This window comes from Sorex araneus, chromosome X (assembly GCF_027595985.1).
Source record: "Sorex araneus isolate mSorAra2 chromosome X, mSorAra2.pri, whole genome shotgun sequence".
NCBI classification, from domain to species: Eukaryota; Metazoa; Chordata; class Mammalia; order Eulipotyphla; family Soricidae; genus Sorex; species Sorex araneus.
The window spans coordinates 241,125,158-241,140,917 of record NC_073313.1 but is presented as its reverse complement, the minus strand read 5'-3'; the positions used below and the strand labels follow the sequence as shown (position 1 = coordinate 241,140,917).

The window sequence follows — 15,760 nt, the reverse complement described above, 5'->3', positions numbered from 1 at the left end:
TCTAAGTTTTCTCTCCAGATTATGGCCCTCATCTTCTGGGTGTTGTCCCAGTCTTGATTGATGAGGAAGATCTTTCTCATCATCTAGACTCACCACAAACTAGTTACACTCACATACTAACTCCTTATTCTTCTAACAGCTACCATCTCCTTTATCTCAATCCTATTTCCAAAATTCATTCTCATGAGATTTATAATCCAAATATAATTCACTCTCCTTAGAGTATGTAGAAAGGTTTTAGGATTTTTAGGGGTGGGTGTTTGTTTTGGGGCCATCTTGGCAATATTCAGAGGTTACTCTCGGCCTTCAGCTTTCAGGAATTACTCCTGGCTGTGCTCAAGGGCCATATGTGGTGCTGGAGATTGATCCCAGGGGGGCTGCATGCAAGGCAAATGCCCTACCTGCTGTACTATTGTCTGGCCTCAGATTCCAGGACTTTTATTATATGTGATGTCAAAGTAAGCACAGATTTCAGGACTCTTAAGCAAGCTACTTATTCACAGGAAACAGCCTCCTGTCATTTTAATAAGAAATATATTATCATAACTCTACAGAGAGGATGGAAAAGGGGGGGAAGGAAGATAATAGTAAGTGGAGAGTAAGAAATCAAAATTTTCTCAAGAAGTTCATTGACTGTATATTTGTTTCCTTTACTCTTTAAAAATAGATGAAGATTTCAAATAAAAAAGCTACAAAGAATAAATTAAAGCACCTAAAGATAGGTGGATGAAGAAGTCAGATCAGAGGAAAAACAAGAGCAAGAGAGTGAGACAGGGAGAGAGTGAGAGAAGGAGTCAGGAGCAAACTTCAAGTCCAGATCACTGGCTACAAGGTGCTTTGATGAGTAGAGAGGTCCAGATTTGGACCAAGAAACTTAGAATCCCAGGCAGAGAAGGGAACAAAATTAGTTTTCACTCACATAACTTAAAATATAAGTAAGTTCAAGACAGATCTAATCAGTCCCAGTATTATCATCTAAAACAAAGTTTTCAGGTTTTATTGATCTGATAAAGAGGTCATTGGATTAACATTTTCAATAACATATTTTCAATAACATTTCAATATCATATTTCCTGCAGTAAATATGATTCTTAGATCTGTTTCTTACTAAGTTCTTCAGAGAAGCAAATGTTCTTAGGTCAAACTTCATCAGAAGAACTTTGATTTGTTAATGAAATAGTTCAGTCTATCTAAAAGGAAGCTTATCTGCCTATTTTCTTCAACATATTTATACCCATCAGCTTGCCTCATGATATAAAAACACAAAACAATGGAACAGAAAAAAATAAAACCAAAAAAAAAAACCCTTGGGTTTTTATTGCAGAACTGAAGTTATCATTGAAAAAGTCAAAGGGAGATCAACAGATAAAGGTTGTCCACTAAACTATGCAAATGGGTTACCATTACGTTTGTGGTGGATATGGTTTGGTAGCACCTATTTGAAGAAGTTTAAAACTATAAACTCTTAAAATGAATTCAGCACTGTAAACTGTTACTACAGCAAAACAAGAGAATAAATTAATAGAGATTAATTATATATTTCTGTTTATACTTATTAGAATACTCACTGCTGCTTCTCCTGGAAGGGAGCATAAAATGAGGCCCTCCATAACCATGCCACCAGACTCCGCATCAGGGTTGCCTCAGAGGGGGGCGGGTGAGAGTCCTTCCCACCTCAAGGGACTCAGCCCTGGCAGCTGACCTCCACTACCCCACTGCTGCCACACTCCAGGCTGCTTTCCACACACTCGGGCCAAGCCTCACGCACGAGTGAACGTATTCCTGGACCACGCGGCCGCAAAGGGAAGTCATCATAAAGGGAAATATATATATATGTGTGTGTGTATATATATGTATACACATACATACATACATATATATGTATATATATGCCTCTTGGAGAGCCTAGCAAGCTACTGAGAGTATCCCACCCACACGAAAAAACCTGGGCAAGCTCCCTGTGGCATTATTCAACATGCCCAATACAGTAACAATAACAGGTCTCATTCCCCTGACACCTGACTCTAAAAGATCTTCCAGTCATTGGGAAAAACAAGTAAGGAGAGCTGCTAAAATCTCAGGGCTGGGTTAAATGGAGATGTCACTGGTGCCCGCTCAAGTAAATGGATGACCAACAGGATGACAGTGATACAGTGATACTTATTAGAATAAGCATGTAACCTAATTTAAAACTCCTGGAAATAAAATTTAAAGGGTAATTTTAGGAAGGCATAATCTCAATTTGTATTTGACTAATGTTACTCATCTTTTATAGAAGGGCTTAACGGCTCCTGGGTGAAATACAACAATCTTCACACACTTCCAATCTTCACAAATTTCACAGACCTTTTCAAATCTATTTTAGCAGATTATTTATAACAAGCAATACAAAATGAATTATTTGGGTTCTGCTTTGGGGGCAGGGCTTAGGGTTCTGGATGGAAACATCAGAAATATGGTGGTGGGGAGGTGTAATGGTGGTGGAATTGGTGCTCTAATATTAAATGTAATCAATATTGTGGAAAACTTTATAAAAATAAAAGTTTTTAAAAGTCCTCTTTAATCCGTGCTTGAGAACGAGTATGGAAACTATTTTTCTAGTAATTCATAGCTCTGTTCTTTCACAATGAATTAGCTTTAATGTCCTAAATACTATTAAAAGATCATTAAAATTGGTTTGTTTCTCTCCAAAACCTTGATACACCCAATGAATTATAACAATATAAATAAAGCTCATTAAAATATAAATGATCTTTTTGCTAACGTTAACACTATTGTTAATTTTATTCTAATTTTTTTTTTTTTTTTTGCTTTTTGGGTCACACCTGGCGATGCACAGGGGTTACTCCTGGCTCTGCACTCAGGAATCACCCCTGGCCGTGCTCAGGGGACCATATGGGATGCTGGGATTCGAACCCGGGTTGGCCGCGTGCAAGGCAAACGCCCTACCCGCTGTGCTATCACTCCAGCCCCAATTTTATTCTAATTTTTTACTAGATTTTTAGTTCAAGGAGGCAGGAATTATTCCTTCCCTCTTTTTGCTCTTTTCAGTATATTGCAATAATAGATCTGATATCTATGGGTTGAATGTTCCCTCAGGCAGCATCTATTTGTAGTAGTCTAGCCTGACTTAGCACTTCTCCAAACACTTTCATTTTACTTACTCTTCAAAATATTAGTATAATTGAAGATGTGCTTGAGATTTCATTAAGCTAATATACAGAAAGTATATCCATTTGCAATATGTTCACTTAACTATATGATATTTGGTGAATTAGTTATCCTCTCTAAAACTTATTTCCTTCATTTTAAATTTTTCTTGTATTATATATACCATATTATTCTTGCTATGATCACTAACAATAATAATAGGACAGCATTAACAATGTATTTTACTCCATGAAAAATAAAACCACATTCTCAAAATATAAAAATAAATAAATAAATAAATAATAAAAGTCATCTTTAAGGAGGGTATGGCTTATAATGCAATTGCATTTATTTCTTAGTTTCTTTTTTCCTTAGCTATATATAACTGATTTTTTGTCAGTTTATTTATTTTAAATTTTTAAGTTGAATCACTGTGTGATGCACAGATAAAAAGTTATTCATGATCTGTGCTACTTTCTATAGAGACTGAACCAGTTTATGTTCCCACCAATAGTGAATGAGGGTCAGCCAATGACCTCTGGTCATATTACCAAGAGCATGTGTGATATAAATGATATCTTAATTACTAGGAAACCGGAAAGTGGGTCATAGGGTCAACTACTGACTGGACTCCAGACTGGAGCAAAACAGTGGAATTGGCCACTGGTGTTTTGACATTAAATTTGCATCTCAAAAGACATGAAAACTAGACAGAATTATTCCAGAGTGGAGGAATTAGAAGGACAAAACAACATCACTGAGTTTTCTCTTTGGCTTACTCCTTTCTCCTGTTAAAAAGACCTATTAAATGGATCATATACAGGATGCTTAGGTCATTCTATGCCTTGAAAGTTGAAAGTGTTAAATTTGATTTATATATGCCTGTGTATGTTGAGCATTTGAAACAGGTACCATGAACTATTACAAAGTTTGGGGAACAATATTCATGCCACAGGCACTTAAAAAGTAATATGTATGTTCCAATTTTTGTTTTGTTATTCTATCAATTGGTAGAAATACAAAGAACAATATGAAATAATCCCTACCTTCATGCAGCTTGACTTATTTCAAGAAAACAAAATCTAAACAAAATAATCAGATAATAATTATTATCAGATAATAATTATTACTGTGTCAACACAATGTTTGGAAAGCCAAGTAAGCAGTATTATATTTAGCTTGAGAGATTAATAAGGAAGGAAATATTTATAGAGGTTTGACATTTGATCTGAATCTTTAGAGCAAAATTTCTCTGGGTGAAGCGATCACCAACTACATTGTAGTCGAAGGCCATGTGGGGGAAGGGAGTTGCGGGCTGAATGAGGGCTAGAGACTGAGCACAGCGGCCACTCAACACCTTTATTGCAAACCACAACAGCTAATTAGAGAGAGAAAACAGAAGGGAATGCCTTGCCACAGTGGCAGGGTGGGGTGGGGGGGAGATGGGATTGGGGAGGGTGGGAGGGACACTGGGTTTACGGGTGGTGGAGAATGGGCACTGGTGAAGGGATGGGTTCCAAACTTTGTATGAGGGAAGTATAAGCACAAAAGTGTATAAATCTGTAACTGTACCCTCACGGTGATTCTCTAATTAAAAATAAATAAATTTAAAAAAAATAATAAAAAAATAAAAAAATAAAAAATAAAATAAAAAAATAAAGTGCTTTACAATTATCACTCTTTAAATATTGGTAAAAATTTAATAATTTAAAATAGATCTTTATGCATGTGAGGGCGATCTGGCTGCAATATCTGGCTGCAATATCTGTCACCCCACTGATTGCCAGGGTTGATTTGGCTGATCTGGCTGGCTAGGCGGGTGTCTCCTTCCTACCTCACCACTTCATGTGCATCCCTCCCAAAGCTGCATGCTCGGCAAGAGGACAGCCTTCCTTCCCTGAACAGAGACGGAAGGGTATATGAGTAGCTGCACTCCCCTGCTAGAACCTCCAAATAAGTTCGCAATTTAATAAAACACAGAATATATAGCACAAAAAAAAAATTTCTCTGGGTGATAGAATTAAGAACTGAAGATTCAGTAAAAAAGGGTCAATACACTCAAAAACAAGAGGAGTTTGAATAACACTGTGAGTTTGGGAAACGATAAGAGATTCAATGTGAATAAACAGAATGCCCGGTGACAGAACAGACAGAGGTCAGATGTGTCGACCATGATAATGTGTGTATGTGAGTGTGTATGTGTGTGTATACCAAAAAGATATAAATATACATGTTGGAATATTGGAAAAAATCAATACCACACCTCCCACCCTATATAAAATAAAATGGGTTTTGAGCAATTTCATTGGAGTCTCAAAGATTAGGCTACTCCTGATGAATTTTGACCAAAAGTTCTTAGTTTCACTAATGTTCCATAATGTTCACAAGATGAGTCACTTAAGGGCTAGTATTTTTGCTTTGATTCTATAACAAACTACAGTGAGAATCCACAGCATGGAGTATCTGATTATTTCTAAGTACAAAGACCCTATTGTGGGATTTGTATTCTGAGGAGGCCCTGAAAGTGTGGGGTTCATTCCAGATGAGTGTTACTAGAAAGTGAAGGTGTGCTATGATTGGCTACTTTAATAAATCCACTCATGAGAAAGGCAGCCAAGAAAAAGGAGAGCGATGTCATGGGCAGAGATATTAAACAGAGGGAGTTACTCGTTTTGGTTGAGAGGAGATGCCTGGAATTTTAAGCAAGGCACATTGATTTTGTTTTGGCCTGTGCTTAGACAAAATGAAAGTAACGTTATTTTATCTCATTTTATCGTAGACTGAGAATAGCCTTGTCTGGAGTTGGCATTTTGTGAAATTGTTTATGTCTTATAGGGGAACAGCACAGCCCAGCTTTGAGGGCCAGACTGGCTTCAGATGTCAGAGACTGCTCTTCCTCTCTCTTTGTTTATTCATAATGTGTTTTTTTTCATGAGATAAGTACAATAAAATGTTCATGTTCCGAGAAGTTATGTGACTTACCAAATTCATGACATGACTCTGATAGAGACTTTCTGAGTTGGCAGTCTGAGTTGAAAGCTTATACTCTTGCAAGAAATTAAAAAGAAATTTTGGGGGCCACACTCAGATATGTTCAGGGGGTTACTCCTGGCTCTACACTCAGGAATTACTCCTGATGGTGCTCAGAGACCATTTGGGATGCCCCAGGGTCAAACCTGCATGGATTGCATGCAAGAGAAACACCTTACCTGCTGTACTTTTGCTCTGCTCCTTTTGCAATTTTTTTTCTTTTTGCGTCACACCCAGCTATGCACAGGGTTACTCCTGGTTCATGCACTCAGGAATTACTCCTGGTGGTGCTTGGGGGACCAAATGGAATGCTGGGAATCGAACTCGTGTCCACCGCGTGCAAGGCAAACACCCTACCTGCTGTGCTATCACTCCAGCCCCTTGCAAGAAAATTTTAATACTTTCTCAAGCCTAGAAAAGAGGGAACAATTTATAGTGAGCTAAATTCATTGTCTGGGCCCAGTGATCTGTTCCCTGGATTCTTATCAGATCCATCCTTCCAGTGATTGACTTTCATTGATGAACATAAACATCTGAGAAGTTAGTAACTACAATTTAAAACACAGTGAGCACAATCTGAACTAGCCAAGATCAGAAGCCAGATGGAAAGGGAGATTTCAAGATACAAAAATAGTCATCGTTAGTTTGTTTGTTTTGATTTGGGGGCACACTCGGCTGTGCTCAAGGCTTTCTCCTGGCTCTGCACTCAGGGATCACTCCTGGCAGAGCTCAGGTGACAGTATGGGGTGTTGGGGATCAAACCGGGGTCAACACCACGTGTGAGGCATGCTCCTTACCCATCTCTCCAGCACCCAAACAGTCAGCGTTTGGGGCCAACTATCTCTTTCACTGACAGTGGTTCTGGGTTTCTGTAAACACATAGGCTTTCCCCAGAAAATGCAGGAGGCATAATGGAATCATCACATGCATGGAAACATGATTTTGAGGTCGAAAGTTCAGTCAATGTTGTGCTGATAAATTCAGAAAACGCCAAGAACCCCAATACAAGCAATTCTAGGCCTCGTTCTCCAGGACAGCATTCGAATCTACCAGAGAATGAGGGCAGCCTCCACAGGCATTTCCACTGACCGCAGCATGTAAAAGGGAGCCACAAAATCCCCTTACTCGCCCGCTGGGCCCCTTTTGTGCTGTTCTTGCCAACGCAGCAGCCGTCCTCCTATATAGACCCTCTGCGTCCGGGCGCCCTGCGCAGTGAACTGGCCTCACCGGTGTCGACCAGCCATGGGGAAGGTGAGCAGCTCGAGCTACTGGCAGCAAATGATTTAATTCGGAATTAAATAATTGAACATTCATCCCTCCTTTGCAGATCACCTTCTATGAGGACCGCGCCTTCCAAGGGCGCCGCTACGAGTGCAGCAGTGACCACCCCAACCTGCAGTCCTACTTCAGCCGCTGCAACTCCATCCGCGTGGACAGCGGCTGCTGGATGCTCTACGAGCGCCCCAACTACCAGGGCCACCAGTACTTCCTGCGGCGCGGGGACTACCCCGACTTCCAGCAGTGGATGGGCCTCAGCGACTCCATCCGCTCCTGCCGCCTGATCCCCCATGTAAGTGTGGCTTGATTTTGGACCGCCCGCCTGTCTCGCTCTGCAGTGCTGACGAGGCTCCAGGGCTCAGGGGGGTTGAGGATTAAGTAGAAAGATTTAGAGATATCCCCCGAGCCCGCCTGGGTACGTGTGCAGAAACTGCAGAGAACAGGAAGAACTCACTTAGGGCCAGAACCCATTTGAGTTTTCATTTGAATTACAGTGCCAATCGGAGAGTGCCACAAACACAATATTATAATGGGATATAAAACAAGGCCTGTGAAAGAAGCTGGTTGGGCACAAGAAGGCACTTTTTTCTAACACAGTGATTTTTACTTGAGAGGAATTGGTTGTGAATGAGTTAGATTGGAGTTTGTGAGTAAAGATTTTTTTTAAAATTCTGCTGAGATAGATTATTCAAAAATAAGAACCAATCTTGGGAAAGACAGTTTTTCTTAAATTGGAATATCAGTTTGAGTTTTAGTTCAGGGTGACTCTCCTCCCCCCACTCCCCACCCCTGCCCCCACCCCCAGCTTTTTCCTCAGTGATGGGGGAGGGGGACTTACTCCTGAGCTCATTCCTGGTTGAGGCTATGGGTTGAACCAGCGCTAGGGTTCAAACCTGGGTTGGTGTGGCAAGGCAAGCACTTTACCTGCTGTACTATCTCTCCGGCTCCCCAAGTCACCATTTAAATCAACTTCCCACTGAAGGTTGTATTTTTAAATGATAATGTGTGGAAGTTTGGGTGCTTGTCTTGCGTGTGACTGGATTCCTATTTGATACCTGAGTACCACCAGGAGTGAATTTAAACAAAGAGCCAGAAGTCAGCCCTGAGCAAAGCTGGGTGTGGCTCCCAAACCGATAATAGACCATCCCAAGTAAATGGCTACTTGGAACCCCAATTAATTGCCTATTTCTTTAATATTTTACTAAATATTTTATTTTATAAGAAATAAAATACTTTATTTCTTATCTATAAAAATAAAGACATCTTAGACATTTCAAGAATTTTAAATTTCATTTGCCTCTTTTTTTGTGATTCCCCAGTTTTTCTAAAATAAAATGATGTCATCACTGTCATCCCGTTGCTCCTCGATTTGCTAGAGCGGGCACTATTAATGTCTCCATTGTGAGACTTGTTGCTATTGTTTTGGGGATATCAAATACGCCACAGGTAGCTTGCCAGGCTCTGCCGTGGGGGCGAGATACTCCGAGAGGGGTGGAGAAATCAAAACCGGTTTGGCCGTGTGGAAGGCAAACTCCCTACCGGCTGTGCTATCGCTAATCACCCAGTGGAGTTCATGCCCACATCTATCATTTTAATCAATGACTGAATAAATAGCAGTCCTCCTACATTTTAAAAAAAAATAATCACCCATCCTTGAGGCTGGAGAGATACTACAGCAAGAAGGGCTCTCACATTGTACACAACTGACCCAGGTTCAATCCCCACCACTGCAAATGGTTCCCTTAACTCCACCAGGAGTGATCACTGAGCATTGCTAGTGATCACTGAGCACTGCTGGGTATACTTTAAAACCTAAACATACACAACACACACACACACACACACATATAGGCAAGCTACCAAGAGTTTCCTGCCAGCATGGGAGAGCCTGGCAAGCCCCCCATGGCATATTTATATGCCAAAACCAGTAACAATGATGGGTCTCATTCCACTGACCCTGAAAGAGCCTTCAATATGGCACCATTGGGAAAGACGAGTAAAGAGAGGCTTCTAAAATCTCAGGCTAGGACGAATGGAGACGTTATTGAGACCGCTTGAGAAAATCGATGATCAACCAGATGATGATGATGATGATGATGATGATGATGATGATGATGATGATGATATGTATATATACACACATATGTATGTATATAAGCTCATTCTTAGAGAAGAAAGAAATGAAAAGCAAGATTATTTGCAGAAAGCTAGTAGGAGACACATGGTACACAGCCTTCACAATCCCATGACCTGAGTCTCCGAGTTCATCTGTTGTTTCCTTATTGTTTCCTCCCCTGCCCGCCCAGCAGACAAGCAGCCACCGCCTGAGGCTGTACGAGAGAGAGGACCACAAGGGCCTGATGATGGAGCTGAGCGAGGACTGCTCCTCCCTCCAGGACCGTTTCCACCTCAGTGAGGTCCACTCCCTCCATGTGCTTGAAGGCTACTGGGTCCTCTATGAGATGCCCAATTACCAGGGTCGGCAGTACCTGCTGAGTCCCCAAGAGTACCGGAAGTACCACGACTGGGGGGCCATGGATGCGAGGGCGGGCTCTTTGCGGAGAGTGACGGATTTGTACTAACAGAGGTTCACACTACCAAAGTTTCGATTTGGAGCCTAATAAAGTGCTTAGTCTGTGTTGCTGGCAATCACTGGCCTCTGTTTTTTCTTTCATCGTGGGATGGTTAACTCGCTCTGCCAATGAATGGGAAAAGATTCCAGGCCAAAAGAACTTCCAGTCTTGAAGCTGGAGTCTTGAACAAAACTCAGATGTAGGGAAGGTGAAAGGAAGTTGCTTGACTAATAAATAAAGGTCTTTACCCATTGGATCTCCTGGCTGATCTACCCCTCACGCCTCTGTTCTGTCACTGAGAGCAGAAACTGTGCAAAGTGAAACCACCCTCAAGCGCTACAGAAGCATCTAAAAGCTGTGCCACCCTGATAGAACAAAACCCATCTCAGACCCACAGCCTCAGGGTTGCCAGCTTTCAGGCTGGAGAGAACGCTGGGGAGACACGCCAACAGGCACCTCACAGGTCTGCCTATTAACTCCTCTCCGCCGAGAAATGCCTCTTATCATATAACCCCACAGAACCATTTCAAGGAGCCTGGAGAAGTGAGGGGAAGTTCCAGCAATGCCTAAACTCATTTATTCCCTATCCCAATGGAATGAGAAGGGCTGGAACGATAGCACAGCGGGTAGGGCGTTTGCCTTGCATGAGGCTGACCAGGGTTGGATTCCCAGAATCCCATATGGTCCCTCGAGCACCACCAGGAGGAATTCCTGAGTGCATGAGCCAGGAGTAACCCCTGAGCATCTCCAGATGTGACCCAAACAGAAAAAAATAACAACAATGGAGTGAGAGTTCAATTTTTTTAAATCCTCTGCATTTTAAAAATAAGGAAAGTGGCGTGTCTAATATATATATATATACATATATATATATATATACACACACACACATAATTTGCACTGACATCTACAGCAGCTAATGTAAAGAAAGGTTTAGAACTCAGTGGTATTCAGAGTCACAATTAGCTGAATTGATGACCGACAACGAGTTTTCCTTTTTTTTCTTCATTTTTTTATTTTATAAAGTAGTTCACAATATTTCATTACATTTTATATTCAAAAACTAATCCCACCACACCCATCTTCTTTCTCACTGACTCCTGTTCCTCACAGATTCCTTCACTACTCACTTCTGGCTCTTCTAATTAAAATTTAAAAAATCAAGTGAAAATTTGCAAGTGTTTTTGTTTGTCTTTTTTTTTTTTTTTTTTTTTTTTTTTTTTTTTTTTTTTTTTGCTTTTTGGGTCACACCTGGCTATGCACAGGGGTTACTCCTGGCTCTGCACTCAGGAATTACCCCTGGCCATGCTCAGGGGACCATATGGGATGCTGGGATTTGAACCCGGGTCGGCCGCGTGCAAGGCAAACGCCCTACCCGCTGTGCTATCTCTCCAGCCCCTGTTTGTCTTTTGAGTCACACCCAGTGGTGCTCAGGGTTTACTCCTGACTGTGCTCAGGGATCTCTATGCGTTTATTCTATTCACCTCACCCTCCATGATAAACTCCTTTCAAAAATTCACAGCAAAATAAGTCAGGCAGAGAATGGTTTCATTCAGATGTGGTATTGAAAGAGTTTTCTCTTGCCAGCTGCTGCAAGCAGCTTCAGTTTATTTATTTTTTGTAGATACTTAATTTTCTAATTGACATTATAGATTTCAGTTTAAGCCAGAACAGTTTTTCCCAAAATGGGGACACTGTGCCCCCAGAGGGGCCTTAACAATCTTTTGGGATACTAGTAGCTTCCTGTGCAGTTGGCCAACTTTCTTTACTTCTTTTAAGCAATAGCACAGTGGGTAGGGTGTTTGCCTTGCACGCAGCTGACCCGGGTTCAATTCCTCCGCCACTCTTGGAGAGCCTGGAAAGTTACCAAGAGTATCTTGTCCGCACAGCAGAGCCTGGCAAGCTACCTGTGGTGTATTCAATATGCCAAAAACAGTAACAACACGTCTCACAATGGAGACGTTACTGGTGCCCGCTCAAGCAAATCAATGAGCAATGGAATAACAGTGATGATGATGAAAACAAATTTTATTAAAGACCCGTGATTTACAAAGTTACCGATAGTTGCGTTTTAGGTGTACAATAATTCAACACCAATCCCTCCACCAGTGTCAACTTCCCTCCCCCAGCGTTCCCAATTTTTTCCCCATCCCAACCCTTACTCCACCCCTACCTGTCAACTGGACAGGCACATCACAAAGTTTCAGTGCTTGCAGCTTAGATCTCATGTCTTCAGTGCTGTTGAGTTTGTGTTTTGGGCATATGGCTATACCCCTCCCTCATATCACTGGTATAACTGTGGTCCTGGTGCCTGTTAACCCATTTCTTCTTGTTCTCTACTTCCTCCTTGATTTCTTTCCTTCTCTGTCTCCTCTCTAAATACTGGGCTCAAGAATGATCTAAGCACTACCTTTTTTTCTACAATACACTTCCTCATCTATATCCCACAGATAAGTGAGATCAGATCATCATGTGTTCGTCTCTCTTCTTCTGGCTTATTTCACTCAGCATGATATCTTCCAGTTCCAGCCATGTTGCAGCAAATTGCATGATTTCATCATTCCTTACAGCTGCATAGTATTCCATTGTATAACTATACCACATCTTTGCAACTCACTCATCTTTTGCTGGACACCTAGGTTGGTGCTTGGTAAGCTATTGTCCTGAGTGCAGCAGTGGATAACGGTAGAAGCAGCTTCATTTTAGCAGTCCCCAGTCCACATTGTAAACATTCCTGCAAATTCCTGGATTCTGTCTGACACTGGGAAAATTTACAATTTCCCAAGACCATAATTTCTGTCCCAGACCTTGGGATCACAGGAGACTAATCACAGGGGCAATACCTGAACACATGGTGAAATTTGTAACCTAAAATGTTGGAACTAGGGGCTGGAGCAATAGCACAGCGGGTAGGGTTTGCATGCGGCCGATCTGGGTTCGAATCCCAGCGTCCCATATGGTCCCCTGAGCATGGCCAGGGGTAATTCCTGAGTGCAGAGCCAGGAGTAACCCCTGTGCATCGCCAGGTGTGACCCAAAAAGCAAAAAAAAAAAAAAGTTGGAGCTAAACAGACAGTCCCCACCAGCCTAAGTGGGAATGCAAGATCTTAGCAACACAAATGGGCCCTAAGTTAACAAGTCATCTCTGGGAAACAAATGGGAATCCTCTGATAGTTTGTTTGATAAGTAACATAAAAGACCCAGCTTTCCTGTAAGAATTCCACAACAATGAGCCATATTTAACTTGGTCCTATACTAACTTCTGCCCTGCTGGACAGTTTCTTTCTCCTCTATTTACTTTCCAATAATGATTTTTCTACTTTCTAACTCTGAGTCTGAGCATCTGTATTACGAAGAATTTTCCTTCTCAGAAATATTGCAGAATCTGGGAACTGAGTGCAGGGTGGAAGACAGGTTCTTCGTCCTGCCATAATGGTTTTGGCATCCAAATCTGGAGACAATAAATATGAATTGGGACAAAAAGGACAACTGTGGTTGATTTTATTGATGCATAACTGGGCCCTATAAAGTCATAATGTAATATTCAGTCACACAAACATGCACACACACGACACACACACATACTTCTAATATAAGAACAGCAGGTTTGTTACTTTCCAAATTAAAATCCTGACATTGCATATGCTGAAAAGTCTTCAATAGACAGCCTTAAATTAACACTCTCCCTGCCCTTATGACAGTCCTTGTTGCAAGTGTCCGGGGGCAGAGCTAAGGCTGAAGAGCTTTGCCAGTGAACTTAGCGGTTGAGTCTTAGGCAGCTGAGCAGCAGGGCTGGTGGCACTGCAACCAAGGCTGGGAGCAGGCAGGCAGCCTTGTTTGGAAGCGTGAGGGCCACAAAAGTACGGGCGTGGCAGCCCTGTCCCCTGCTAGCCAGGGACAGAGAGCCACAGAGGCAAAACCCAACTGCACAAAAATTCCAAAGTGGAAAGTGTGATGTGTGTGTGTGTGTATGGGGGGGGGTGTGATGGTGTGTGTGTGGTGGTGGTGGTGGTGGTGGTGGAGTGCAGATGAAACAACAACAACAACAACAACAAAAAAGGTGAGGGAGGGCCTGGGGGATAGTACTGCAGGTAGGTGCAGCCCACCAGGGTTCACTCCCCAGCACCATCTACGGTAGCTCAGCCCAGGAGAGATCCCTGAGGCAGAGCGAGGAGTAAGCCCCGAGCACTGGTGAGTAGAGAGCCAGAACAAAACAAGCACAAGCCAAAGCAAACAGTGTGAATTGCCTGGAGGTAGGAGCAGGGGTTGGCAGGCAGTTGTTAAAGACAGCAAACTGGATTGGGTGAACAACACATTTTTCTAGAAGTTTCTTAAACTAGTAGGCAGATTGATTCATTTACAATTAAAATTTTTCTCTCATAGTAGCAGATAGCATAGTGGTTGGGCTTTCGCCTTTCACGTGGCCAACCCGTGTTCGATTCCTCCGCCCCTCTCGGAGAGCCCGGCAAGCTACCGAGAGTATCGAGCCCGCACAGCAGAGCCTGGCAAGCTACCGAGAGTATCGAGCCCACACGGCAGAGCCTGGCAAGCTACCCGTGCATATTGGATATGCCAAAGACAGTAACAATAAGTCTCTCAATGAGAGACGTTACTGGTGCCCGCTCGAACAAATCGATGAGCAACGGGATGACAGTGACAGCAATGACAGTGACTGACTGAGTAGCCATTTATTATGGCCATGCCTCTGTTTGGGAATGTTCACATGAGGACTGTTTGGGATGTTGTTGGGGTACCCGGGAAAGCCCCCTGCCCCTCTGGGTTCCTCCTGACCAGAACAACAGCAGACGGGTGAGCAAAGGGAGAATCAATTGGTGCACAGGACACTTGAGTGACTGAGTCTGCAGACCCCTCCCCAAGTCTGCAGGAGAAGAGCAGGGCAGGGCCTCTAGATGGCGGATGTGGGGCAAAGGGGAGAGGAGGGACAGAGTGGACATGACAAGGAAAGCGGGGAGAGGACCTGGTTTCACTGAGAGTAAAGATGAGATTCTCAGATAAAGGACAGATGTACAGATAAAACTGCAGCTGGGTGAAACATCCCACACTACATTCTCCTAGGAAAAGGGAACATGCTTAGGAACTAAGGGAAGGGTGGAAAGATCCAGTCAAGGAAAAAAAAACTTCCCTTTGGTCTTTAAAGTCTGCATTGGTTTGCTCTTAGTTAAAAAAAAAAACACGTTTATGGCACAACATTTATTTTGGTTTTGATTTGGGGCTACACCCCGTGGAGCTCTGGGTTTCTGGATGGCTCTGCCCTCAGGGCCTACTCTTGACGGGGTTCAGGGGACTATATAGGGTGTTGGGAATGGAATGAGGTTGGCTGCTTACACACAGAGCAAGATCCCTACCTGCTCTATTGTCACTCTGGTCCCAGAGCAGGGTGTCTTAAGGACACAGTTTGTGGGAAATCAGAGGAGATCTGATTTGGACACTTTCAATTTACACAAACTGAACAGCAATTACTTCTGGGAGGAGTGGGGATTAGCAAGAGTGGCAGGACGTGGGGAATGGACTTCACACGATCCAGACTTGAAGAGCATTTCCCAGTACTGCACTTCATCCCCTGAGCACGGAGCCAGGAGTGAGACCTGAGCACAGAGCCAGGAGTAAGCCCTGAGCAAAGTCAGCTATAATCCAACTCCTCTGTCCTCACCAAATTAGGAAGACTTTATATATTTTGAATATTACTTATAAGTATAATGAAATACTACT

General features: G+C 42.6%; 1 protein-coding gene across 2 annotated transcripts; it reads left to right on the top strand.

Moving 5' to 3' along the window:
* The first annotated feature begins 7,422 nt into the window (after positions 1-7,422).
* On the top strand, positions 7,423-10,040 carry LOC101559289 (gamma-crystallin C). Of its 2 annotated transcripts, none has more exons than XM_055122758.1 (3): positions 7,423-7,431; positions 7,508-7,750; positions 9,768-10,040. In XM_055122758.1, exons 1-3 carry the CDS (start codon positions 7,423-7,425, stop codon positions 10,038-10,040), a joined length of 525 nt encoding a protein of 174 aa, XP_054978733.1. The 2 variants fall into 2 exon arrangements, with proteins under 2 accessions (XP_054978733.1, XP_054978732.1); XM_055122757.1 differs by having other exon boundaries at positions 9,765-10,040.
* The last annotated feature ends 5,720 nt before the right edge of the window (positions 10,041-15,760 follow it).

Excerpts from the sequence above, each read along its gene's own strand:
- LOC101559289 (XM_055122757.1), top strand. Across the intron at positions 7,751-9,764 it reads CCTGCCGCCTGATCCCCCAT|CAGACAAGCAGCCACCGCCT; the intron begins GTAAGTGTGGCT and ends CTGCCCGCCCAG.